Here is a 24,429-nt window from a genome sequence, read left to right as displayed (position 1 = left end):
CAGGAGATGGATTGGTTGCTATTTGAGTCATGTGTTTATTCCCTAAGCATTCCTACTCGTGATACACAAGAGATTGACCAATCACAGTCAAGTATAAAGAGAATACTCGACTGTGATTGGTCAATTTCTTAAGGTTTTAGGACTTAAATTACTATTGCAGGGGGCCTATTACGGTTTTTGAAACGAAGTGAAAATAACAAAAGTGAGGAAATTTACTAGAGTATCTACAATTTCATTTGTCGAAATCTAGTAAATCTGTTCACTTTTGTCATTTTCACCTCGCTTCAAGAACCGTAAAGCGTCGTCTACAATGGCCGTAGCATAAGGTTATAAGGCCGTAGTCGTAAGAAATTGACCAATCCCAGTTGAAGTTCAGGAGAATAATCAACTGTGATTGGTCAATTTCTTACGACTACGGCCTTACAACCTTATGCTACGGCCATTGTAGACGACGCTTAATAGGCACCCAGATCGGGACTTAATAGCGAGCCACGTTACCTCCACTTTGCCTATCTATATACAGACCGTTTTCTCTCGTTGGAGAGCAGTCAAAGGCCGGTATTCATAGTCCGGTCTTATATTTAAGATCGTCTTTAGTTCATCTTCAGATAATCCATAGCCAATAAAATGATACATACAATATCTAAAGATGAACTTAAGACGATCTTAAATATAAGAACGGACTATGAATACCGGCCAAAGTGAGGGTGCTGTCACATGGCAGTCAGAATTTCGGAAAACGGAATCTCAGAAAAGTACTAGAATACTAGTACTAGGATCAACCAATCAGAATTATTTGGAGAAATTTTAACTTAACGTTTAATGAAAATTAACCGGGATTGAATTTTTATCTTTATAAGAAGAATTTTATTGTTAATAAATAATTGTTCGGTAAGTATTTATTAATATACATATAAATATTTAATCAAAATATTTTATCACATAAAATGGTTATCATATTGTCAAGAATAAAAGTTGCGTGTTTGTCGGTCCGGTTTTTTTGTGGCTGGGCTCTCCATGGACTAATATTTCGGAGCATTTCGGAAATTAGTAAAAATAGAAAAATTTATTTTGATAGTTTTCCGACAAAAAAAATAATTAATACAATAGAAAAATATATAAAAAAGTGACATTTGTATGTATTGTTTATTATAACAGAAAATAATAAAGAAATTTTCTAAATTGAAAAACAATTTGAGGTTAGAATAGCATTCCGTTTTCCGTAAAAATCACTCCATGGGGAGCGAGGCTATCGAAAAACCGACATTCAAACTTTACTAGATAATTCTGATTGGTTGATCACCACTCTAGTACTTTTCCGAGATTCCGTTTTCCGAAATTCCGACTGCCATGTGACAGCACCCTGAGGGTGCAATCCAATCAGAAAGTTTCTCCAAAAGACATCATACCTAGCGTTCTCGTATGTATGTACATACCTAGCATATCTAGTCTTTCTTATTCATAAATAAAATTTATAAATTTATTTTTATATAAAATAATGTCATCGGTAAATTTTTTTATTATAATATAAAATATGTGTGTGTGTGTGTTTTATTTTCAGATATATATATTAAATTTTGTAACAATTTATTACACTTAACATTAAATTATATTATTCTGAAAATATATTATTCGTGAAAATATATTATTCTGAATAAAATATTTATTACAATATAAAATGTAATTTTATCATTGTTTCATATAAATAGTTTAGTTTAATTTTATATTTTCACAAAATATAAAAACATAACAAAATTACACTAAAATAATATATTTCTCTTGTTAAATTTATATTATTATAAAGTTCTTTATTCCATTCCGCTTTTATATGACTGGGTTCCCCATGGAATATATTTTACGCAAAAACGGAAAAAATTCTAACCTAAAATTTACAATAATTCTGAATTAGCTTTGTTTTTTCGTAAATTATATTCCATTGGAATTTTCCATTTATTATAAAAAGATATTTTTTTACAAAATTGATTATTCTTGTTAACTATAATTCATAAAAAATAATTTTTTACTCTTACTTATTTCCACTTTTTCCGGTACATGGGGAACCCGGTTATTTAAAATCGGAACAGATATGTCTTTTGGAGAAACGTTCTGATTGGTTACCCCCACTATACTTCTCTCCGTTCCGCTTTTCCTTCTATGTGGGACTGCACCCTGACGCTGGGTACTTTCCGATTCACGCATGATGCGCATGAAGTGACAGAAAATGTATAATATGCGTGACATGAACTATACATTTTCTGTCACTTCATGCGCATCATGCGTGAATCGGAAAGTATCCGCTGAGGATGCTTTGAAGCGTTTGATTGACCAATCAGGTTAAAGAAATCTTTACTCCTTTTACCCTGATTGGTCAATCAAACGCTTCAAAGCATCTTCAGCGTCCCCTTGACCGCAGCCAAAATATATTGATATGTATGTACAGTATCGAATGCATTACGTTATCTTCTATCGGACTTTTTATATATTTCCTAAATTATAGTAGATACATGATAAATATTTAGTTTTTTTTCAAAACATATACATTAATTACTCTTTATTAGTAAATTTATGACTTGATTTATGTGTCTTAAAATTCTTATTTATAAATTATTTCACATTACATTTAGAGTAATACATACTTTGGATATGTATTATTAAAACTAGAATTTTATAAAGTTAACAAATATGTGTTTTTAATTGTCATATATAATTCAGAATCATCAAATTATTCTTCATTCATCATAATTCAATTATGAATTTTTGATTTAATAAAACGAGTGTTATTTAATACCAATTATACAATTTAAATTATTTTGGATATTATAAATGGAAGAGATTGAATAATACATAAAAAACTATTCTTGCATTAAAAAAAGGAAAACCGTTAAGAAAAAAAACAACACAATTATCGCATTTTTTCCGCCTTTTCTTTTATTCAGAGACAGAAATAAAAATTATGTATTAATAACAACCATATCAATGATTGTTGTTTACTTCTTAGCTGGCTTCTTGGGAGCAGCTGGCTTCATGGTTTTTGTGGTATCTTTCTCTATTTTCTTTGCCGTAGTATCTTCCTCCACTTTTTTTGCCATAGTATCTTTCTCTACTTTCTTTGCTACAATTTTCTTCACTCGAGGTTTCACCTGCTTGATTTTAGCAAGTTGTTGTTTCCTCCTCTTCTGAAGAACAATAGCCTTCAATGCCGGTGCATCCTTCGGTAAGTTTATCTGTAATGAATGGAATCTAATAAATAAAAATTTCTAATACACTAAATCACATTTTGCAATTGATTTTTTCTGATAGTCTACAATAATTTTGCAAATAATAAATATAAAAATAATTTAACATTTTTTTAAATTAATAAATAATAAAATAAATTTATTATATCAAATAAATAATTATTATTTTATATCTTCTCCTATAATAACTTACATATTGAGTTTTGTCGGTTTTTATATATTTATCAAATTTTTTTATTCTAATTAATTTAATTACTTTATAATCTTTTTGTATATATATAATGTGGAAATATTCTAACTTCGATATAATATATATTTTTAATACATATTTTTTAGATTCAAGATTATTATTATTCAAATAATATTACCTATGAGATTGTTCATATACATATAGAATTATTCGCCATTATTACATTAAAATATATATAAGAAACAAAAAATATGGTAAAGATGTACTTACACCTCGTTTTTCAGCGAGAATAACATCCCTCTCATGTTGACGCTTCTGCGCGGTCAAAATGGCAGCACGTTTTAAAACGGCTGCATACGGATTAAGTCGTAACATAGCCCGTGTGTTGGTCAACGGGTTCAATTTCTTCACTCTGCGCACCACCTTCTTTCTATAATTATATTGAATAAATTGTATCAATCACCAATAATGAGATATGGTCACAAAATTCATAATAATGCAGATCAGTTACGATCGTCACAGAATCAATGTTCATTCAATAATACAAATCCGAATAATGTGATGTTTCAAAATAACAGCTTTAATGCTGCCAGATTAAGAGGAAACAAAAATGCATTTTCCAATTTAATTATTATAATATATAATTTCTTTATATAATTACCTAGGAGCCCTCAGAACTTTCCGAATTTCCTCAGACTTCAAAAGTCTAGATAGATCGGTATTAGCCATTTTGGGGAATGGCAAGTTATATCCTTTTTTGAGTTGCGACTCTTTACGCCAGGTTCCATAAAGAGCATCTAATAGTTCAAAAGCAGATTTTGTCCAAATAACAAAACGTCCAACATGACCACCCGGTGCCAATTTTAAAAGATTCATCTTATTGATATTCATCAGACTGATGCCGGGAATATTGCGGAATGCTTTACGGATGCCCTAAAAGTCAGAGATTATTATAATTATGTTTTTCATGATTTATATGAGATCTAATGATTAAATTTATAAATAAAATTTATTTTAATTTTGATATGATTTATGTATATAGGAAATTTAATCAAACAATATATTAAATTTTAAAAAAAGTTACTTACCTGATCTTGACTGTAAACAATCAAAGGTCCACGTCGGTGAATGCGTCGGCGATTGCGCATTTTACCTTTGCCAGCACGGAAACGTTGAGACTTATAGACCTAATAAATAAATAATGAATAAAATATATGTTAGTTACAAATTTAAAATTAAAGAAAAGTTTATAACTTAATTTAGGAGAATTTAATTTAATTTTAATTGATTCTCACAAGAATATTCGATTCATTTACAAAATAAAATTGTTAATATATTTCTAAGAAAAACGCAGCCCTCCGTCTTTTGCCAACCGTAGGTTGGCAGCAGTCGGGAGTAAAAAGAAGCTTTTATATTACCATAGAATTACTTCTATAGCATGTCTTGTAGTATTAAAGATACATGATAATTCAAAACAAAAGATACTGTTTGGTAATTCATACCCTTTACTAGCAAGTGCAAATTAACTAGAAAAGAACGCCTGAATACCATACTTTTCTAGCACCTGTTAGGAGCATCTGAACTAAATGCGCTTAGCAAAGATGCGGACATTTGTTGGTGCATATGAATGTAACATAAAGGAGATGATATAAAAGATTCCTATTATTAAAATTTAAAACAAACCTTTTGGATGTCATTCCAAGCTTTGATACGTCTTAAAAAGATGACAGCTTGCTTAGTTTTCGTGTATTCTTGAATTTTATCAGAAACAACCAATGGGAACTCTGGGATTTCCTCAATCAAGTGTCCTGCATATTATGTATAAATGTTATATTTATAATTTATTCATCTCTATACGAAATATCAACAAATTCAATTAAATTAAATATATATCAAAAAATAATTACAAAATTAATAAAAAAAATAATAATACTGATAAATTTCTATCACTTAAAATCAGAGAAAATAACATTAAAACAAGAATATATAAAAAAATGTAAATAATTATTAATATAATTATATTTTGCAAGTTATTATATTTATTATAAGAAAAATGTTTTATAATTTCCCACAATATTTCCCAATTATTGAAAAAAAATGCAAAGTTTCAATAAATGTTTTCTAAATCTATGTTGCCATTTTTTGTTTCACAAAAATGTTATCTTAACAAAAGTACACACCTTTAGATTGCACAAGTGCAGGAACACCAGATGCAGCAATAGCAGAAACAAGGGCATAACGTTTTTGATTAACGTTGACGCGATGATGCCAGCGTCGCCATGGCTTGGTAGGGGCAAACATGCGTCCACCTCGGCACATGTTACCGAATGCACCCTGACCAGAACGGTGAGTACCACCGCCACGTACACGAGGTATACGTGCCACAGCTCGTCCAGTGCCCCATGATTCAGCAGAGGTTTGATGGCCTAGGAGAGAAAAAAAGCTATATTTAATCTTACAGATACATGTTATTAAATATCAGATTTTGTACATATACTTACCAGCCTCTTTAGAGACACAGTATGGTTGTCTACTATTAGTAGAAATTAATTGGTGAACGACATTGACAATGTCTGGGCGAATCGGAGCTTTGAAAACAGATGGTAGAGAAATTACATCACCTGATGCTTCATTCTTATCGGTATATACTGTAATAATCGGTCGTGCCGTTGATAACGACTGAAAAAAAGAGTTATGTTACACATAATAATACAAATATATTAATTAATATATTAATTAATATCATCACATTATAGAATATTGAATGATTCTAGTAAGTAGATAATCTGAGTGAGATTTTGCCAATAAATTTGCTCTCTCACACAGAGCTTCTTTATTATCTCGAACAATTTATAAAATATATAGAATCTTTAAGAAAGTAAAATAAATATAAAAATCATAAACTTAAAATAAATGTTAGATGAACTTTTTGTGTGTGTGTGTGTGTCTCATATATTTTATAATTATATACAATTTAAAAAAGATACTTCAACAGAAAATTACTAGTTCTTTAGGAAATACTTTTATAATTATGTAGTTTTATATTAAAAATTGAGAATATCCTCTTCTTAACTAAATAATTCTTTTATAAAGCATATTTTTGTTAGTATTGTATATTCAATTTTGCATATAATATGATATTACAGATATGAATTAAGCGTCATATTTTCAGGAGTTAAAAGAGTAATTATTTTCTGCTAAAAGAATTTTGTTTAGATACATTTCATATCAAATTTGAATATTTTAATAATGTGCACTATAGGATGCGAAAAGAATTTTTAATATTTTCTTACAAATTAATTCTTCGCTTTTAATATATTATTTCCTGTAAACTAAAAAGAAATTTCTGTAAAAATAAACAATAATTTTCTTTGTCAAGTGTTTTATATTTTCTTTCAACATAAAGAAAGCCATTGACTTTTGAATAATACTTTCGAACCAATTATTTAAAATTATTAAAAATATTATTTAAAATTTAACATAATTTTTCATTATCTAACAACTCAAAAGATTACATATATTTAAATATATTCGAAAGAATCAAGAATTTCATCTACCTCGCATCATCATGCGACATATGTCACGGAAAAATCATATCGCAAATAAAAAAATCGCGAAGATCATTTTTGCCTTCAATAATTTGATTTACTTAAATTCATGATTTTAAGATTCGGATTAAATCTTTCATTCTACCATTTGATGATTTATAGATATCGTTCGTTTCTTGCATATACGGCATCAATATCGTGTAATGGCGGATTATACCGGATATGCTCTCTCGAGCCACGTGCTATCAGAAAGTGTCGCACATACACTAATATCTCCCACGAGGTCTTACACACGTTATCATGTTAAAAACGAAACAAAATATCATTAAAGGATAACAGTCAAAACAGCGGAATATATCTACTTGCATAAGATATTAATAGTATGGAAATTACATCGCGCTCGAGCACGCGATAGGGTGCGATCTTTCAAGACAAAATAGTTTTCGCAAAAATACGCGGAATCTGGGGAAGAGGAGATCGCAAATTTTGACGTAGACATTCGCGTACGAGAAATTAAATTCCTTACCATCTTGATAGACCCTTCCTATAATTTTTCACGCATGAGACGTGAACTAACCCGACTACGCTTCACGTCCCGTCCGGTCGTGAACAGAAAGGACCAGCTAGAATGGAAGTAGATGCGACGTAAAAGGACAAACTTAAGGCTGCGTTCATATGATCGCGCTAGAAGCGGCTTAATGTCCGGGAGTCTCTTCAGCGAAACACTATTGGCTGTCGGATATAGGAATTTTCGAGACTTCAAAAATTAGCCAATTGCGTTCACCTGTATTTTCCTAGAGTCCCTAGAATATAATCCATTTGATTAGTTTGGAACAGCGGCAGTATATATATGAGTGCATTAGGCTAATATTACATTTGTCGAATGACAAATTTTTTAAGTACATTGATTGGCTGTGGGATAAAAAATTTCTAAAAATTCAAAAAATTATTATCCCGCAGCCAATCAATGTGCTTAAAAAATTTGTCGTACGACAAATGTAATATTAGCCTTAGACTTAGGCCGGTATTCATAGTCCGTTCTTATATTTAAGATCGTCTTAAGAACCCATTCAACCAATCAAATAGCTGCAATGCGGTCATTGATTGGTTGAATGGGTTCTTAAGACGATCTTAAATATAAGAACGGACTATGAATACCGGCCTTAGAGTCCTTAAATGTCCCAAATGTTGTATTTCTATTTATAAGAATTGTGTTACTGCGATGTAGAATAAGTTATTTTGTGATATAGGTCCATATTCTGAATCCTCTTTTATTGATAAAAGTGCCTTTAAAAGTGGCTTATAAGCCTTCTGATTGGTTGTAAGCCACTTTTAGAGGCACTTTTATCGATAAAAGAGGATCCAGAATATGAACCATAGAATAAGTAATTTTTATATTATTTAATTTTTTTAAACTTAAATTTAAAGGCCATAAGAGCTAAACGCGGATGATAGTGCGTAAGTTCAACGAGAAAATAAGTTTTTCGTTGAAACTTATTTGTGTGCACAGGGCACAAATTTTCTTGGTACGATACCAAGCAAATTTAAATAATTCTCAATTCGAGAATTTATTTAATTATTATCCCTCTTTCCCCCCTGTAATGTTGTAGGCGAGAAAAATATCGGGCCGAAAGTCGCTGAATCGGGAATCGAACCCGAGTCTTTCGCTTGCCGGGCGACTGCTCTTACCACTGAGCATTACAGGGGGGAAAGAGGGATAATAATTAAATAAATTCTCGAATTGAGAATTATTTAAATTTGCTTGGTATCGTACCAAGAAAATTTGTGCCCTGTGCACACAAATAAGTTTCAACGAAAAACTTATTTTCTCGTTGAACTTACGCACTATCATCCGCGTTTAGCTCTTATGGCCTTTAAATTTAAGTTTATGTTTTATACACAGAGCCTAATTTCTTATATAGTTATTTAATTTTTTTATTTTTTAATTTAAAAATTGTTAAAAAGAAGTGCAATTATTGTAATTTTCTTATTTAAATAAATATAAATTGTTCGTAATTTTTTTTGTTTCATTTCTTTTTTAATTATTAAGCTTTCTTATAACAATAACAATTCCTAATAATAGTTTCTAATAAGCTGTCTAATAACAATTTCATTGGTTCCGCCGTGTTTTTACAAATTTTGTTTCGACGAATAAGATGAGACGCGTCCCATGGCCAGACTCTATATTCTAGGGACTCTATGGTCCATATTCTGAATCCTCTTTTATCGATAAAAGTGCTTCTAAAAGCGGCCTGTAGCCAATCAAAAGGCTTATATGCCACTTTTAGAGGCACTTTTATCATATTCACTTTTTGGAGATTGGTTACACTGCGAATTAATCGGGACAAAAGAAGCTTTGGTGTGATTTGTCATTCCGCTGTGTCCGTCATTTTCAGAATAGAGGAAAACCGATTGGTTGCTGTGTTATTCCATCTAGCGATGTTCATATTCCATGCATCACCATCAATGGCCACGAGAGCATCCCATTTGACCACGTTGCGATTGGCCATAGCCAATTATATCGATCTATGCCTAGGGTAACCAGCAACGATTGACCAATCAGAGAGTTCTATTTTGAATTGGCTAATTGGCGACGTGATCAATCGGGTGCTATCCAATGGCCACATTCCGAGGCTGTGTTCCATAATTCACTGCCAGTACTGAAAATCTGGGAGTCAATTGTGTATCACATCGGGTGCTTTCCAATTGAGATATCCCTAGACACTTTTATGCACACGGCGACACAAGTCGCGTTCCAATTGCCGTAACTGCCGACACAACTTTACACATCCGTACTCAGCTCGAGGGCTACTAGTCAACTTGTGTAATCTTCTGTTTTCTAGGGACAAATGAAATATGCGGTTGCAAACTGACGGCGGTTATGTTGGCAATTTTCTTTTCTTTTTATCCTTTTTATTTAAAAGACAACCACTGAAGTATATTAAATACAAAAATGAACAATAAAAATATTAAAAGTATCATTGAAGTAAGTAATTCGAATTAATGAGTTTTTGTACAATTAATTTTTTTATTATATTTAATAAATAAAATAAAGTTGTTTCTTTAGCATATTTGCAGATTAGATATATTATTACTGATTAAATTTTCATTCATATTTATATATTAATATAATATTATGCATTTATATATTTTATTTATATATTATTTATATATTATATAATATTATGCATATATATATCTATGTATGTTAATAACTTTGCTTCGAATTATTTACAGACTAATTACACAAATTTTACGTGTGCAACATGTTTTTCACTTCATCACCCTCACCATGGATTAAAAAATATCAAGATGGACATGGTTATGAAGAATCCAAACCCTCCACTCGAAAGTCGCACATTAACTTTGTTCCAATTGAGTCGTGCACATCGCTACACTTTGTGCCTTCCTGTGTATGTTTGTGTTAAGATGTGTTAAACAATTGGAAAGCACCCATTATTAAGTTAAAATTACAAAAGTGAGCAAATTTACTAGATATTGATTAATGAAATTATAAATATTCCAGGGGGCCTATTACGGTTTTTGAAACGAAGTGAAAATAACAAAAGTGAGGAAATTTACTAGAGTATCTACAATTTCATTTGTCGAAATCTAGTAAATCTGTTCACTTTTGTAATTTTCACCTCGCTTCAAGAACCGTAATAGGCACCCAGTACATTTGCTCACTTTTGTAATTTTCACCAAGTTGTGTGATACACAATCGACCCCCTATAGTTTATGTGACGTACACTATAGATTTTCAGTACTGGCAGTGAATTTTGGAACGCAGCCCGAGAACTCAATCGCTAAATAACAATCAAACATGATTGATTTCTATTTTCAAATCTGACCAATCAGCGTCGAATTACATCGGAAAATATAGTAACATTGCCCAACTGTTGAGTCCGCTGAATGGAGCCATTGGCCGCATTCAGCAGACTCAACAGTTGGGCAACATTACTAGATTTTCCGATGTAATTCGACGCTGATTGGTCGGACCTGAAAGTAGAAACCAATCATGTTCGATTGCTACTTAGCGGTTGAGTCTACTGAATGCGGCCATTGGCTGCGTTCAGCAGGAAAACTGCTTTGCAACTGTTGTAAAATTCGTGAATCTAATTGGTGTATGCTCTTAGATTCAGTCAAAATTAAGAGCATACACCAATCAGGCTCACGAATTTTACAACAGTTGCAAAGCAGCTTTTTCTGCTGAACGCAGCTATTGGCCGCATTCAGCAGACTCAACAGTTGGGCAACATTACTAGATTTTCCGATGTAATTCGACGCTGATTGGTCGGACCTGAAAGTAGAAACCAATCATGTTCGATTGCTACTTAGCGGTTGAGTCTGCTGAATGCGGCCATTATCTATGTTGTAAATAATTAATCGAAGAGAGCGTCATAATTCAAATATTTATATTTTAGCAAGTTTTAATTATTTAATTATGGTATTTAATGCTAATAAATATCGAAAAAATAAAGCAAAAATACAACATTATTTGATGCAATAAATGTGTCAAATATAAAATATATATCATAATCGATCTCAATTTGACCTTCAATTTGATTTGAATTTGAATCGTGAGCAAATGTATTTCGTTCTTTAGTAGGTACGAACGTCCAGCATGAGAAAAAAAATTTTTTAATTTTGCAATAATTTATAGTAATTACATCAAGTATATACATCTTATACAGGATAATATATAATTGCAGCTAATTAAAAATGTTTTATTGGCATATAATTTTAACGTACGAATTCGAAACTTTTATTTATGTAAATAGATATACATATATACACCTCTCTTCCAAATATTTAATTTGTATTAATTACTGAAATCCCTGTACTGAATTTCCTGTTTTTTATTAACTTCTGTATTAACATCTGTTTCCGCTCTACACTTACATTCTTTTTCTTATCGCCAAGTCTGAAGTTAAGCTGTGCATACAGATATTGTATATTTAATAAATGAATGACGTAAATTAATAATGAAAATTTTCGGTATCTCCTTTATTAAAAAATGCATATGTCGCAACAAATAAACAAAAAAACGACTATTAATTTTCTACTTGTTTCCGTTCTAATTTATTCATACGGTAATACGTTGTAAGAAAAAATTTAAAAGATTTTATATATCGCACAATAAAAATTGTAAAAATATTAGTAATAATAATAAAAGCACGTTAAAATATAATTTTTTAAATACATTAATAATTTAAATATTATTTATATAACATATACCAGCTTATTTAATATGTTGTTGGAAAAACTTATTGTTGTAAATATTTATCTTATCGAGTTATAATTTTTATGTTTTACAAATCTCATTTTCATATTACCCTGGCGAAAATAAGAAACTTTATAAAGCGTTAACAACCGTTGAATGAGGGTTTTCTGAGAGTTTATATGCTTTTCAAACTTTGTAAGAGCACTTACATAACGCTGTTGGGTTTTGAATGCTTATCAAACGCTGCAGTGTTGCAATTTTTGTTCTACAAACTCTTTATATAATGTTACATGAAAGTTTTGCAATGCTGAGGTAACATTTTTCAGAGTACGTTCAGTAAACGTTGATACATCTTCGTGTACAGAGTTTACTCAGACTTTTCAAACGTTTACGTTTACGCTATAACGTACAAACGTCTTTTAAACGCTGCAGTGTTGCAATTTTTGTTCTACAAACTCTTTACTAATCGTTTTTAAACTCTCGACGAACTTCCACAAACGTTCATGTAAACGCCAAACAAACGTCTCATTTTTGCCAGGGTATTTAAGTTACAAACTATTTATATTCTGAATATTTAAAATATATCAATCTAACACACACACACACACACACATCCACACGTACATACAATTGTACCTTATTAATCATTTCTATGAACAATTTGGATTTTATAAAATATTCCTACATCACGTTTACTTAACTCTTTATATTATTAAAATTATTTATTATTGAATATGTCTGTTCTATAATATATTATTATTGAATATTATATCTCATAATATCGTATGTATCTTTTATAGATTTCAGTTGCTCTTTAAAAGTTTTAAATTCATATTTTTTTAGGAATATACTACATTAATATTAAACAATTTTCTTCTTATTGTATCTGATAAAATTGACAACTTACTGTTTCTACAACAATAAGTTTTTCCAATAACGTATCAAATAAGTTGGTATATGTAATATAAATAATTATTAATATTACTATTTTCGATTTGTAATATTTTTACTACACTAACAAATATTTTTAATAAAAATAATTTATTAAAAATATTTGTTAGTGGAGAAAATAGATTCAAGAAAAATTTTGGAAATGCGAGAAATAAAGATTTAATATGAAAACGACACCCTGGCAAAAATGAGACGTTTGTTTGGCGTTTACATGAACGTTTGTGGAAGTTCGTCGAGAGTTTAAAAACGATTAGTAAAGAGTTTGTAGAACAAAAATTGCAACACTGCAGCGTTTAAAAGACGTTTGTACGTTATAGCGTAAACGTAAACGTTTGAAAAGTCTGAGTAAACTCTGTACACGAAGATGTATCAACGTTTACTTAACGTACTCTGAAAAATGTTACCTCAGCATTGCAAAACTTTCATGTAACATTATATAAAGAGTTTGTAGAACAAAAATTGCAACACTGCAGCGTTTGATAAGCATTCAAAACTCAACAGCGTTATGTAAGTGCTCTTACAAAGTTTGAAAAGCATATAAACTCTCAGAAAACCCTCACTCAACGGTTGTTAACGCTTTATAAAGTTTCTTATTTTCGCCAGGGCAATATTGATGAAAACGAATATTGTAAACAGAATATTCTAAAATTTATAACGATCGATTCAGAAAAGTTCGGAGACTATTCTTATCATTCCAATTTCACGATTTCGTGATGCTATGAAAGAAGTGACTCTTTCTATTCTTCCTCACAGTACACTTTTTGCAATGATTCCCTGGCGAAAATAAATATCGGAGCGTAAGTCGAATGTAAGGAAAGAGTAACAGAAGTGTAAACGAAGCTTCCAGGAGGCGTAAATTGAAACAACGAAACGTAAATGAAGCGTTAACACTTCGTTTACGTTTCGTTGTTTCAATTTATGCCTCCTAGAAGCTTCGTTTACACTTCTGTTACTCTTTCCTTACATTCGACTTACGCTCCGATATTTATTTTCGCCAGGGTTTTTAAGCTTCACAAAAACAAATCATAATAAAATTTTTAGTTAATTTCTGTTAGTGTTCCTTAATTAATAGAGATATCTTTCATTATAAATAATTCGATCTTTTCTTTTTTCATATATATGTATTTCCTGATGATTTATCAATTTGGAATGTACATTGCAAGATCATAATTATTATGTCTTACATTATGTTAGCCAAGTATTTCGCATTGCTTTATCTGCTTCAGTATTGTTTAAACAAGTGAAAAAACGTAATGCATTTAACAACTTTTAAAAAATATTTGCATAACTCTGCAAATATCTTAATAATCAGTTAAAAAAACATTTCAAAAGAAATTATATAAAAAATACTTTAAATATTAAATTTTTGATTACAATTTTGATTTTTGTTCATGTTTCTTGTTTTCATAAGCATTTCATCATTTTCAATTTATGTATTCAACTTATTTTTAATTTATTAAGTTTACATATCCTTCAATTGCATCCTTGAATTATGTGTTCACTGATTTTTGTTTAATAAATAATCTTTCTTATGTGCCTTGTGTTTAATTATGAAAATGAGGTACTGATAAGTATGATTATAATAAATAAATGCAAGAAGTTCCGTGTCTATCAAAGAAAACAGATATATATCTGGCGTATAAGAAGCACTGAATTTAATCGTGCTACGATTTTCTGAGATACATTTCAATATATATATATATGTTTCCTATTTTATAATATATATGTTAGATTAAATTTATATTCTCTAAATGTTACAAGTTTTTATATTAATATACAGTGATATTGCGTATTATGTATACTGTGTACTATATTGTACAGGAAATTTATTATTGTTTACGAAGTTGTTATTTTTTGCCGTGATGATTTTTATAAGTGTTATACTTATTATTTTGATCGTTGTGAATTATTTTGTCTTAAATTATCATCATCAGTCGTCCATGGTTAAAGCCGCTAAGTATTTGCCAGGTCCGAAACCACTTCCGTTAATTGGAAACGCCTGCTATCTTCTCAGGACAAACTTTGATGGTAAGAAATAATGCTTATTTTTGGTAAAAACAAAATAATTTATACTATTAATGTGTTATTATCTATATGTTTTTATTATATTTGATTACGATAAATTTTTTTCCACATTCTTATTCTAACTTTACAAAAAATCTTAGAATTTTTGAACAGTATGTTGAGTCTTATGGATTCTTATTCATCTCCTGCTCGATTCTGGTTCGGTAATAAATTATACATTGCCGTATATGAACCGGAACAACTAAAGGTGTGTATAATAAATTATAATATAATATTGCAAGATAACATTAATATAAGTTTGTCAGCTGACATTTACTACGTGCATAAATAAATGGATAAAGATTGTAAACAAATTTATTTTATAAACAATATCATCGCACACAGATTTTTTTGAGAATTTATCGAGCTAATGGAATAATTCTATTTAAAAATATGTTTGTATCGTTGCAAATACAAATGCAATATTATATTATTAATTTATATTGAATTTATTTTAGTATAAAAATATAAAGCAAATAAAATTTTTATAAAATTATACAGATTGTCCTACAAAGCTCCAATTGTTTGGATAAAGGAAAAGTGTATAAATATGCTGAGTCGTGGCTAGGTACGGGATTGATCACAGCTCCTGGTAAGTCACGCTTTTTAAAATTCGATTAATTCTCTTTACATAACTTCTGATATATTCTCGATAAATAATTTCTTCCACTTCTTCCTGTATAAACTTTCAGCGTCCAAATGGATACATACTCGAAAAATGATAGCTCCGTGTTTTAACACAAGCTTATTGAAGTATTTTTTCGATACATTTGCTGAACAATCATTGACATTGGTGGACGAGTTGGAAAAACTTGCACCGCATGAGAAAGAAGTCGATCTTTTTCATTATATATGGCTTTGTACCTTAGATATCATATACGGTAAAACTAAATATATAATTCAATTATAAATTATTTGCATAAAATTCGATAGAAATCTATTTGTTGGACAATTTTTCTAAATCGATCTTTTAATGAATTAATGACATAAATTATATTATTATTTGTATATTTTAAGTATAATCAAACGTCAAAATTAAATATTTATGTTCTAAATCACTTAGATATATTAGAAATTACAATTTCTATTAATGGCACGTTTTAACAATTTTTTTCATGTAATTTTTTTATTCTCTCTCTCTAAAAAGAATCTACAATGGGGATGAAATTGGAATCACAATCAAATAGAGACAATCGTTATGTAAAAGCAATTACAAGGTATAATTCTTATTTATCTTAATTATTGATAAAAAGATATATTTATTTTTGTACTATATATGTAAATAATTTCAAATGGAAAGTGTTCTTTCATTAAGTGAATTTTTTTAAAAATAGCTATTTAATAGATATTTAATAAATATTTAATTATCATGCATAGTTCTGATAAAAATTAATATTAGCAAAATAATAAAATTGCTCAAACGTTGCGCAAGCTGTGCGCGCGTCGCCCCTGATTCATACGTAATTTAAAGCGCTTATTCATTAGCTTAAAGTCTCATTAAAAAAGTAATATTCAGACGCAATTTTACCGAAGGGAATTTTTTTTGGCACGAACTATCATGCTGTGCAACTATTCGCATCCGCGAATTTTGGTGCATCCTGTACATATTTGTTTTTCTACAGTCAATCAATCAAATTAAAAATCGATTTAAGATTTTTTTATCTAAGAAAGAATTGGAATAAGCTACAAAAACATTTACAAGCATTTTTTATAAGAGAATTTGAGAAGAAGATTATATTTGTTTTAGAGTAAAAGAGATAGTGGCACACAGAATGCGAAATATATTTCTGTTACCTAATATCTTATTTAATTTGACTCACCTAAGTCATGAGCAACAGAAAAATATAACTTTGATTCATTCTTATGCCGATAAGGTATGTAAATATATTTATATTGATAATATATTTTTGTATATATTTTTATAGTATATGTAATTTATTCTCGCACATACAGGCAATACAGATAACATCAAATAAGTTAAACCGTACGAGTAGAACTGAAAATAGTAAGTTGGTTCATCAAACTTAGTGAATTTTATAAATAATTATAAATAATTTTATAAATAAAATTATGAAATTTTATTAATAAATTTATTTATTAATAAAAAGCGAGAGAAAATTTATTAAAGTTTTATTCATTTTAAAAATAATCATTTTTTATTAATTCATTTTTTAAATAATATAGCTAAAAAAACATTTATAAAAATCTTAATGGAAGCATTACATAGGGAGGGAAAAATATTTACGGAAAAAAACGTTCGCGACGAAATTAATACGATATTAGTAGCAGTAAGTATTATATAAAGTACATTATTTCTTAAAACGGGCACAGTCAACAATTATTGCCTACTTATTAATATTATTGTTAATGTAATATTTATAGGGGAGCGATACAACTGCTGTAACGGTGAATTTTGCCATCTTCGTATTAGCGAATTTCCCAGAAATACAAGTATGTATTCTGTTTGATTCATTCAAAATTAGTCAAATTTATATCATTTACTGATATTCATAATTAAATATAATAATATAATTATTTAATAATAATTATTTATGATAATTATTTAAATAATTCTAAAAATATGTACATTTTATAAAAGGAGAAAGTATATGAAGAATTATCGGAAATTTATGGCAATGAAAATCTAAATTCTGCACCAATCAAATATGAAGATTTGCAACATATGGATTATTTGAGTCGTGTAATCAAGGAAACGATGAGAATCTTTCCTATTGTCGCTTGTGTCGTACGGCATTTAAAAGAAGATTTAAAAATAGGTTTGTTTATAATCATGAATTTAGATAATTTTTTGCTTGAAGTTATATATACTTATGTATGCACAATTTAGAAGCAAATAAAGTTTTCAATAGAGAGAGATCCTTAAATTATATATTTAAAAAAATACATTTAAATCAAATATACAACTTAATTGCAATCTACACTGCAATCTCCTTCAAAATAATCTTAATTAAACAATCCAAGCTTTTTTTTACTGTTGAGAGAACAGCTTATGCATAATGACAATATGCTAAAAATAAATTCGATCTGTATATTTTCTGATATATAATTCCGAAAATTTTGTGTACTCAATATTTGTATTTATATTTAATTTTCTAGGAGAATATGTATTACCGAAAGGCGCTGAGATTTTCTTGCCATTTATAAAAGTACATCGAGATGAAAAATACTGGAAGAATCCATTAGTATTCGATCCAGACAGATTTCATCCATGTAATATGGCTGATCGTCATCCATATTCCTATTTACCTTTTAGTAATGGACCAAGAAATTGCATAGGTATATATAAAAGTCATCATAAATGTAATCAAATAAATATCAAATAATATTAATGACATCTGTATAATATTACAATAAATTGATATATTATAATGATTGATCAAATTGCAGGATGGAAATATGGAATGGTTTCCATGAAAGTTATGCTAGCTACTTTGATACGAACATTCATATTCAAAGTGGACAAAAAGATTGAACTAGATGAGATAAAATTGAATGTAACTCCATTATTAACTCTTGTTAATCCTTTAAAAGTTAAGATTAAAAAAAGAAATATGTAATACAAAATAAACATAGATAATAGTAATTAATAAAGTTTTATAATACATAATTCGAATATTTGATTTACTTATTTGAATTAATGATTGACTAATCTTATAGACAGCTTATTATATGACCCCGACATCGCTCACTGTCACGATGCAGAATGATTTCTCGTCTGATCTTAGATCTTTCCAAACAGTAATCCTTCGAGTTTCGCCATGCTGTCTTATTATCAGTAATCTCGTGACTGGCACCCTCGCCCAATATCTTCCTAATGCCGGTGTTATGGCGGCAGGATCTATTTGATCGGACGAATTCCATCGAGTAACTGAGTTTACTGTGATCACGATTGCCTCGCATTCTCTCGTGAGGAATCGGCACGCCTCGGCCAAATCGTCGAGCTTGTAAGTCGTCTCAAGATCAGACTGATGTGCTTCTCGCGTTACCTTGAGAAAAGTAAAAAAAGCCGATTGTTAAAAACTGAAGGCTTACATAATTTCTAATTCTATATATTATTTAATTTGATATTAACTATAAGTCAATTATTATAAAAATTGACAAGAAATATTATTTAATAATAAGTGTGATATTCTTTAATCATATGTTGCATTAATACACATATAAAATGTAATTAAAGTATTTCAAAAATCAGCACCAATAGAGATTTATCCATCAATACCTTAAAGATCACTGCTGGTAAAGAATCGATAATCACGAGAGGGAATCTTCTTCCACCAAACGATACACTGTTCTGCTCTGTTTTATAAAGAGTTACTAATTCACGTAAAACTCGTATTAAGTCACGGGGCGAACATATATGACAGACCTTTGTACGTTGCAGTGTGTCTTCTATAACCTGGAAGAAAACATACAGGATTTATAGTTTTAAAATATAATAATAAATAACTATAAGAAATGCTAATATAATAATAAATGCTAATAAGAATTAATTAGACAAATTTCATTTGTACAATATAATATAAAAGTATATACAAATTTTAAAGATAATAAACAATTACATTAAAGATCTTTCTCATCCTATACAAATATAATCTTATTCTTTTTCTAAAAATTTGTATTTTTTTTTCTCTTTAATTATATTGACATATTTATGATAATTAATTTATGATACACTATATAATATTATCTAATTCTCTATATCTATATAAATAATTTGTATTAAAATTTATTATCTAATCATTAATTTAATTTATTAAGCATCCAATATTTTAATATTTAAAGTTATTACTTCATGCCTGAAATTTTTTGCCTTCAGGATCTCTTCATATCGAAATCTGGAGAAATCTCTTTTCGTGTCAAAGTACCACACTATAATGTCTGATTGAACAGCAACATTAGCAGCTATTGTCAAACATAATTGAGTCTTTCCAGAAGATGATGGCCCACATAATTCGCACAATTGTCCAGGGTACAGGCCACCTTTCAGTAACTCATCCAAACTGTTCTAATGAAAATCAGATATCTATATTAAATATTAGATATCTACATACCTAAGCAATAGATGCATCTCATGACAATTTTGTTTATTAAATCTTTTCAATTAAAAGCTAATATGTACTTCAAACATACCACTTTACATTAATTGGAATATATCTGCGCTCTATTGCAAGGACCTCAATTGCATTTCTTTTTATACCACTGTGATTTTTCAATATGTGCCTTTTTACTTGCAAAATATCCTGCAAATATTATAATGGTTGTTAATATTAAGTGAATCTAGCTACTTTCTGTCAAGCAAATAAAAAATAAATAAATAAATTGGATTAATATATATTTAAAAAAAAATGTTTATAATTGGATTAATATATCTTGAAAAAAAATTTTTGCTTAATTTATGGAATTATCATTGAATTGATCAAATGATTTTAAAAGAGCATCATTGATAAATGTCATTAAAAGTATTAGAAATTAATTCAGATAAATGAAAAGAAAACGTTTTCCTATATTTTTTTATTCATTTATTTTGATTTTAAATGTTTAAATTACGAGACACATGATATATGTATGTATGTGACATATAACATGTTTCATTAATTTCTTTTATTTATCTTGTTCCCCTATAGTAAATACACACCATATGTGAAAGACCGGTGAAGGTTGCCAGTTTAATCGGATCGGTAGTGACAAAATCTACAATTGTATTTACATTTTTGCGACGTAATTTCTCTGTCACTATTTCTGATAAACTAGGGTGAATGCTCGCATTTAATTTGATCATCCTTCAATCTCACATGTGTTCTAAATATATGCTAAATATCTGAAAAACAGAAAAATAAAGTTTGAAAGGCTTTGCAAAAGTCCTTTTTTAGAAATATCAATAAAGAATTTATGATGTTACGTGTATGTGTATGTGTACATATCAATAAAGAATTTATGATGTGTACATATCAATAAAGAATTTATGATGTGTACATATCAATAAAGAATTTATGATGTGTACATATCAATAAAGAATTTATGATGTTACGTGTATGTGTATGTGTACATATGTGTATGTATATGATGTATGAATTTTCAAAACAACAATTACATAAATAAATGTGAACAAACGTATTTTTTGGGCGTCCGATTAAAAAGTTTACGCGAAATGACATAAGTTTTTAATAAACAAGAAAAAAATGACTCGCACCTCTGTTTTACAGTGTTTACATGAAAAATGAAATGTAAAATTAACAGATAAAGAAACACAATTCTTGCAGTAAACAATGTTATCAATCACACAAAAAAATTATGTAAGTTTTTAAATTATTTAAACTTTGAGAGTCTCACACACGATGCACGAATATCTAGATACGATACGCCCGAGCGAAAATCCTAGTGACTTTAAAATCCCCGAAACGTGAAGAGAAGTATTGTTCGTGCTACTTGCATTCCCTAAAAATTCTGCATTCAAGAGTGCGTTCTGAATTAGCTTTCCATAATTATTTTTCTTATAAAGTTGGTTTTTAATTCTTTTTGTTCCGATCGGTTAATTTCCAATTTTTAAAACAGATTTAAAGCCCCTCAGATTACGCATTGAAGATTAAAAATTGAAATTTGACCAAAGAAACTGACCGGTAAGAAACTAATAGCGTTTTCGGGTTCAATCGCTCCGGGGACCAATGGCTGCGTTCAGCAGAAAAAGCTGCTTTGCAACTGTTGTAAAATTCATGAATCTAATTGGTGTATGCTCTTAGATTCAGTCACAATTAAGAGCATACACCAATCAGGCTCACGAATTTTACAACAGTTGCAAAGCAGCTTTTTCTGCTGAACGCAGCCAATGGCCGCATTCAGCGGATTCAACCAGTGTTGTCAGGCGGGTCAGGTTTTTCGCGCATGCGCAGCGAACGCGGCCTCAATGAAGTATCTAATACAGACAAAAAGGTGTGCCGCTGGTCGCCCGAAAAAATGTTCTCTTAGAGAATTATTCCGAGTAATCAACGGCACACATTTTTATCTGCGTATATATGCATATGTGTTTACACACACGCATAATATAAAATACAGTAATACAGTAACTTTCCTTCAGCCCGCCAAATCTTCCATGTGATACCTGATACCAGGTACCAGTGATACAGCGCTGATTAGCCGCCATTACTGTCGCGCATGCGCGAAAAACCTGACCCAACTGACAACACTAGATTCAACCGCTAAGTAGCAATCGAACATGATTGGTTCTATTTTCAGGTCCGACCAATCAGCGTCGAATTACATCGGAAATCTAGTAATGTTGCCCAACTGTTGAGTCCACTAAATGCGGCCAATCACAGTCATTCTTCTGAAGATATATGGTTACATTCTTCAAAAGAATGGCTGTGATTGGTCAATAACGTCTAGTAAACTACCCCGGAGCGATTGAACTCGACAAGTCGAAAACGTTATAAAATTTCTTCCGGTCAATTTTCAATATCAATTTTTAATATATGCGCGTAGTCTGATACGGGCTTAAGGTTATCGTGAAGAAATTTTAGGGCGCTCTTACATCCGCGAAATATATCGATATTTTGTCCCTGGAAGACAAACTCTTCCATTGGATATCGAACGCAGGCTGAAACTCGTTGACACAAATCCCGCCGTGCGGATTTTTCTCGCGCGCCGTTTCAAAAAGCGCGCACTGCGTGGGCTGATTCCGGAGGCTCTTCCGGCGATATCGGCGATAACCGGGATGACGCGCGGAGCGTCGGAGTCGCTCACTTCGTTGAACGCGCGACGCGCACGCGGTTGTCGGGTCGCGAACCGGTCGACGGAGGGGGAGATTCAGGGAGACGACTCGCGACGTTCCGTCCCGGAGGAGATCCCGGTCGCGCTCGGCCGAGATGGCGATCGTTACCGCGGCGACGACAGCGAGGATGTCCGCGCGCAAAAGTGCCGCCCGGCGGCGGCACGCGTCTCCCCGCGGGAGACGCACGTGCGCGCACTCGACGATCGAACGGCGCTCCCGAAGCGGCGCTCGTCGGCACCGACAACGCGAAGGAGCCCCGAGGAGCCGAGCGACGCCGGCGACGATAGAGTGATCTCCCGGAGGGAGATCGATGCGCAGGTACGTATCGTAGGTCCGCGCGAGATAAGCGAGATCACGTAGCGAGAGGAGCCCGAAGCTTCTTTGACGCGCGCCACGTGGCTGGTACGTACTCTGGGTCGGCCCGATTATCGATCGTCTCCCATGTGTGGGACCATGTCGAGGTCTGTTCCTTCCTTAGCTCTCTTGGTCATTTGCATTTCCAAGTTCGTCCTTTCTTTCCTTTTCTCCTTTTCTCAGATATGCTTGAGTATGTGTTCTTTTTTTTTCAAGGTGTATGTGTAAAAACATGTTTTTTCCCAGCATTTCCTGCAAAAGAGGAAGTCAGAAAGGTTGAATATACTCTTAGTCTTTTTTTTATTTTTCTCTTTTTTTCTAATGCATGTTTTTCATTTTGAATGTAAAAAAAAAATGAAATTTGGTGTAAACAAAAAGAATTAATTATTAGATTATACAGGATACAAAGATTGAAGATGAGAATTTGATCAATTAGGATAATGAAATCTTTATCATGATTACATTCAAATTTTATGCAATTTGTTTTGATTGAATTTTACACAAGTAGCATATGTATATAAATACAATTTAATTAGATCGCATATTATCTAGTAAATTACCAAAAGTATTTTATAAGATTGCATGCGAAAACCTATTAATCAAGTAGCGTTGGATCAATTAGGATAAAGGAAGCAAAGTTTATCGAACGCAATCTCGCATGTAATATTTTTAATAATTTATTTCTTAATAATTTATTTAATAAATTACTAGAAAATCCACTGTAGTTGACAGCACGTATATTAGCTCGCAAGTTAGCACGAGAACTCGTGTTAGCCATGTGTCGCGGGTTTCAATTTCATAATTGACTTAATTAATAATTGAGATATATGTATATAATATCTATATAGTTAAAAGAGAGAGAGAGAGAGGAGAGACAAAACAAAAAGTGCAAGAAGTTCAATTTCGAAGAAACCTATAAAATATCAGGGATTAAAGATCGCAATTTGATCAGCCGGGGCAAAGAAATTTTAGCTCCTTTTATTCCGATTAATCAAATTCCAATCGTCAATCTTGAATCTTCAACATAAGTAATCTCCGATACGGGCTTACGAGGCTCCAGCGCTGTTGAACTCGGT

The 24,429-nt window shown here is 30.7% G+C and overlaps 4 protein-coding genes across 8 annotated transcripts in view; 2 read left to right on the top strand and 2 right to left on the bottom strand.

Annotated features, from left to right (window-relative positions):
- Window positions 1-2,902: 2,902 nt before the first annotated feature.
- Window positions 2,903-7,621, bottom strand: Rpl4 (ribosomal protein L4). Its single transcript, XM_083100097.1, has 8 exons — window positions 7,501-7,621; window positions 5,928-6,105; window positions 5,607-5,852; window positions 5,110-5,234; window positions 4,515-4,613; window positions 4,088-4,359; window positions 3,697-3,856; window positions 2,903-3,224 (listed from the first exon to the last, which is right to left on the bottom strand). Exons 1-8 carry the CDS (start codon window positions 7,501-7,503, stop codon window positions 2,988-2,990), a joined length of 1,320 nt encoding a protein of 439 aa, XP_082956223.1. The 5' UTR covers window positions 7,504-7,621; the 3' UTR covers window positions 2,903-2,987.
- A 1,660-nt stretch (window positions 7,622-9,281) lies between these two features.
- LOC145971928 (cytochrome P450 4V2-like) lies at window positions 9,282-18,820 on the top strand. 2 transcript variants are annotated; one of them, XM_083100038.1, is made up of 13 exons: window positions 9,282-9,511; window positions 15,084-15,177; window positions 15,315-15,421; window positions 15,715-15,805; window positions 15,906-16,094; window positions 16,361-16,430; window positions 16,961-17,087; window positions 17,167-17,218; window positions 17,398-17,501; window positions 17,596-17,664; window positions 17,813-17,990; window positions 18,331-18,510; window positions 18,622-18,820. In XM_083100038.1, the coding sequence occupies exons 1-13, from the start codon at window positions 9,503-9,505 to the stop codon at window positions 18,789-18,791; spliced, it is 1,440 nt and encodes a 479-aa protein (XP_082956164.1). In that variant the 5' UTR covers window positions 9,282-9,502; the 3' UTR covers window positions 18,792-18,820. The 2 variants fall into 2 exon arrangements, with proteins under 2 accessions (XP_082956164.1, XP_082956159.1); XM_083100033.1 differs by lacking the exon at window positions 9,282-9,511 and having other exon boundaries at window positions 14,679-15,177.
- On the bottom strand, window positions 18,534-23,576 carry Rad51d (Rad51 recombinase D). 4 transcript variants are annotated; one of them, XM_083100072.1, is made up of 6 exons: window positions 23,410-23,576; window positions 20,870-21,052; window positions 20,365-20,474; window positions 20,024-20,234; window positions 19,454-19,630; window positions 18,534-19,220 (listed from the first exon to the last, which is right to left on the bottom strand). In XM_083100072.1, the coding sequence occupies exons 2-6, from the start codon at window positions 21,011-21,013 to the stop codon at window positions 18,900-18,902; spliced, it is 963 nt and encodes a 320-aa protein (XP_082956198.1). In that variant the 5' UTR covers window positions 21,014-21,052; window positions 23,410-23,576; the 3' UTR covers window positions 18,534-18,899. The 4 variants fall into 4 exon arrangements, with proteins under 4 accessions (XP_082956198.1, XP_082956189.1, XP_082956173.1 ...); XM_083100063.1 differs by lacking the exon at window positions 23,410-23,576 and adding an exon at window positions 22,760-23,253; XM_083100047.1 differs by lacking the exon at window positions 23,410-23,576 and adding an exon at window positions 21,425-21,615.
- Dom (domino helicase) overlaps window positions 22,998-24,429 on the top strand; it is a 41,835-nt gene continuing 40,403 nt past the window's right edge. Inside the window, exon 1 of the mRNA XM_083100009.1 lies at window positions 22,998-23,317. The gene's annotated coding sequence lies outside the window, so the exon portion shown is untranslated. The remainder of the gene's footprint in view (window positions 23,318-24,429) is intronic.

The sequence above is a fragment of the Camponotus vicinus genome, unplaced genomic scaffold, assembly GCF_025532165.1.
Source record: "Camponotus vicinus isolate PSW18456_S1 unplaced genomic scaffold, iyCamVici1.0 SCAF_1, whole genome shotgun sequence".
In the NCBI taxonomy this organism is placed as follows: domain Eukaryota; kingdom Metazoa; phylum Arthropoda; class Insecta; order Hymenoptera; family Formicidae; genus Camponotus; species Camponotus vicinus.
The sequence above is the reverse complement of the archived record's forward strand: the minus strand, read 5'-3'. Positions and strand labels throughout refer to the sequence as shown.

Excerpts from the sequence above, each read along its gene's own strand:
- Rpl4 (XM_083100097.1), bottom strand. Across the intron at positions 5,853-5,927 it reads CTGTGTCTCTAAAGAGGCTG|GCCATCAAACCTCTGCTGAA; the intron begins GTAAGTATATGT and ends TTTCTCTCCTAG. Across the intron at positions 3,225-3,696 it reads TTCTCGCTGAAAAACGAGGT|ATAAACTTACCGAAGGATGC; the intron begins GTAAGTACATCT and ends CATTCATTACAG.
- Rad51d (XM_083100072.1), bottom strand. The coding sequence starts at position 21,013 with ATGATCAAATTAAATGCGAGCATTCACCCTAGTTTATCAGAAATAGTG. Across the intron at positions 20,235-20,364 it reads ATTCCAATTAATGTAAAGTG|TTTGGATGAGTTACTGAAAG; the intron begins GTATGTTTGAAG and ends TCATTAGAACAG. Across the intron at positions 19,221-19,453 it reads TACCAGCAGTGATCTTTAAG|GTAACGCGAGAAGCACATCA; the intron begins GTATTGATGGAT and ends ACTTTTCTCAAG.
- LOC145971928 (XM_083100033.1), top strand. The coding sequence starts at position 14,901 with ATGTTACAAGTTTTTATATTAATATACAGTGATATTGCGTATTATGTA. Across the intron at positions 15,806-15,905 it reads GGGATTGATCACAGCTCCTG|CGTCCAAATGGATACATACT; the intron begins GTAAGTCACGCT and ends ATAAACTTTCAG. Across the intron at positions 17,665-17,812 it reads CGAATTTCCCAGAAATACAA|GAGAAAGTATATGAAGAATT; the intron begins GTATGTATTCTG and ends ATTTTATAAAAG.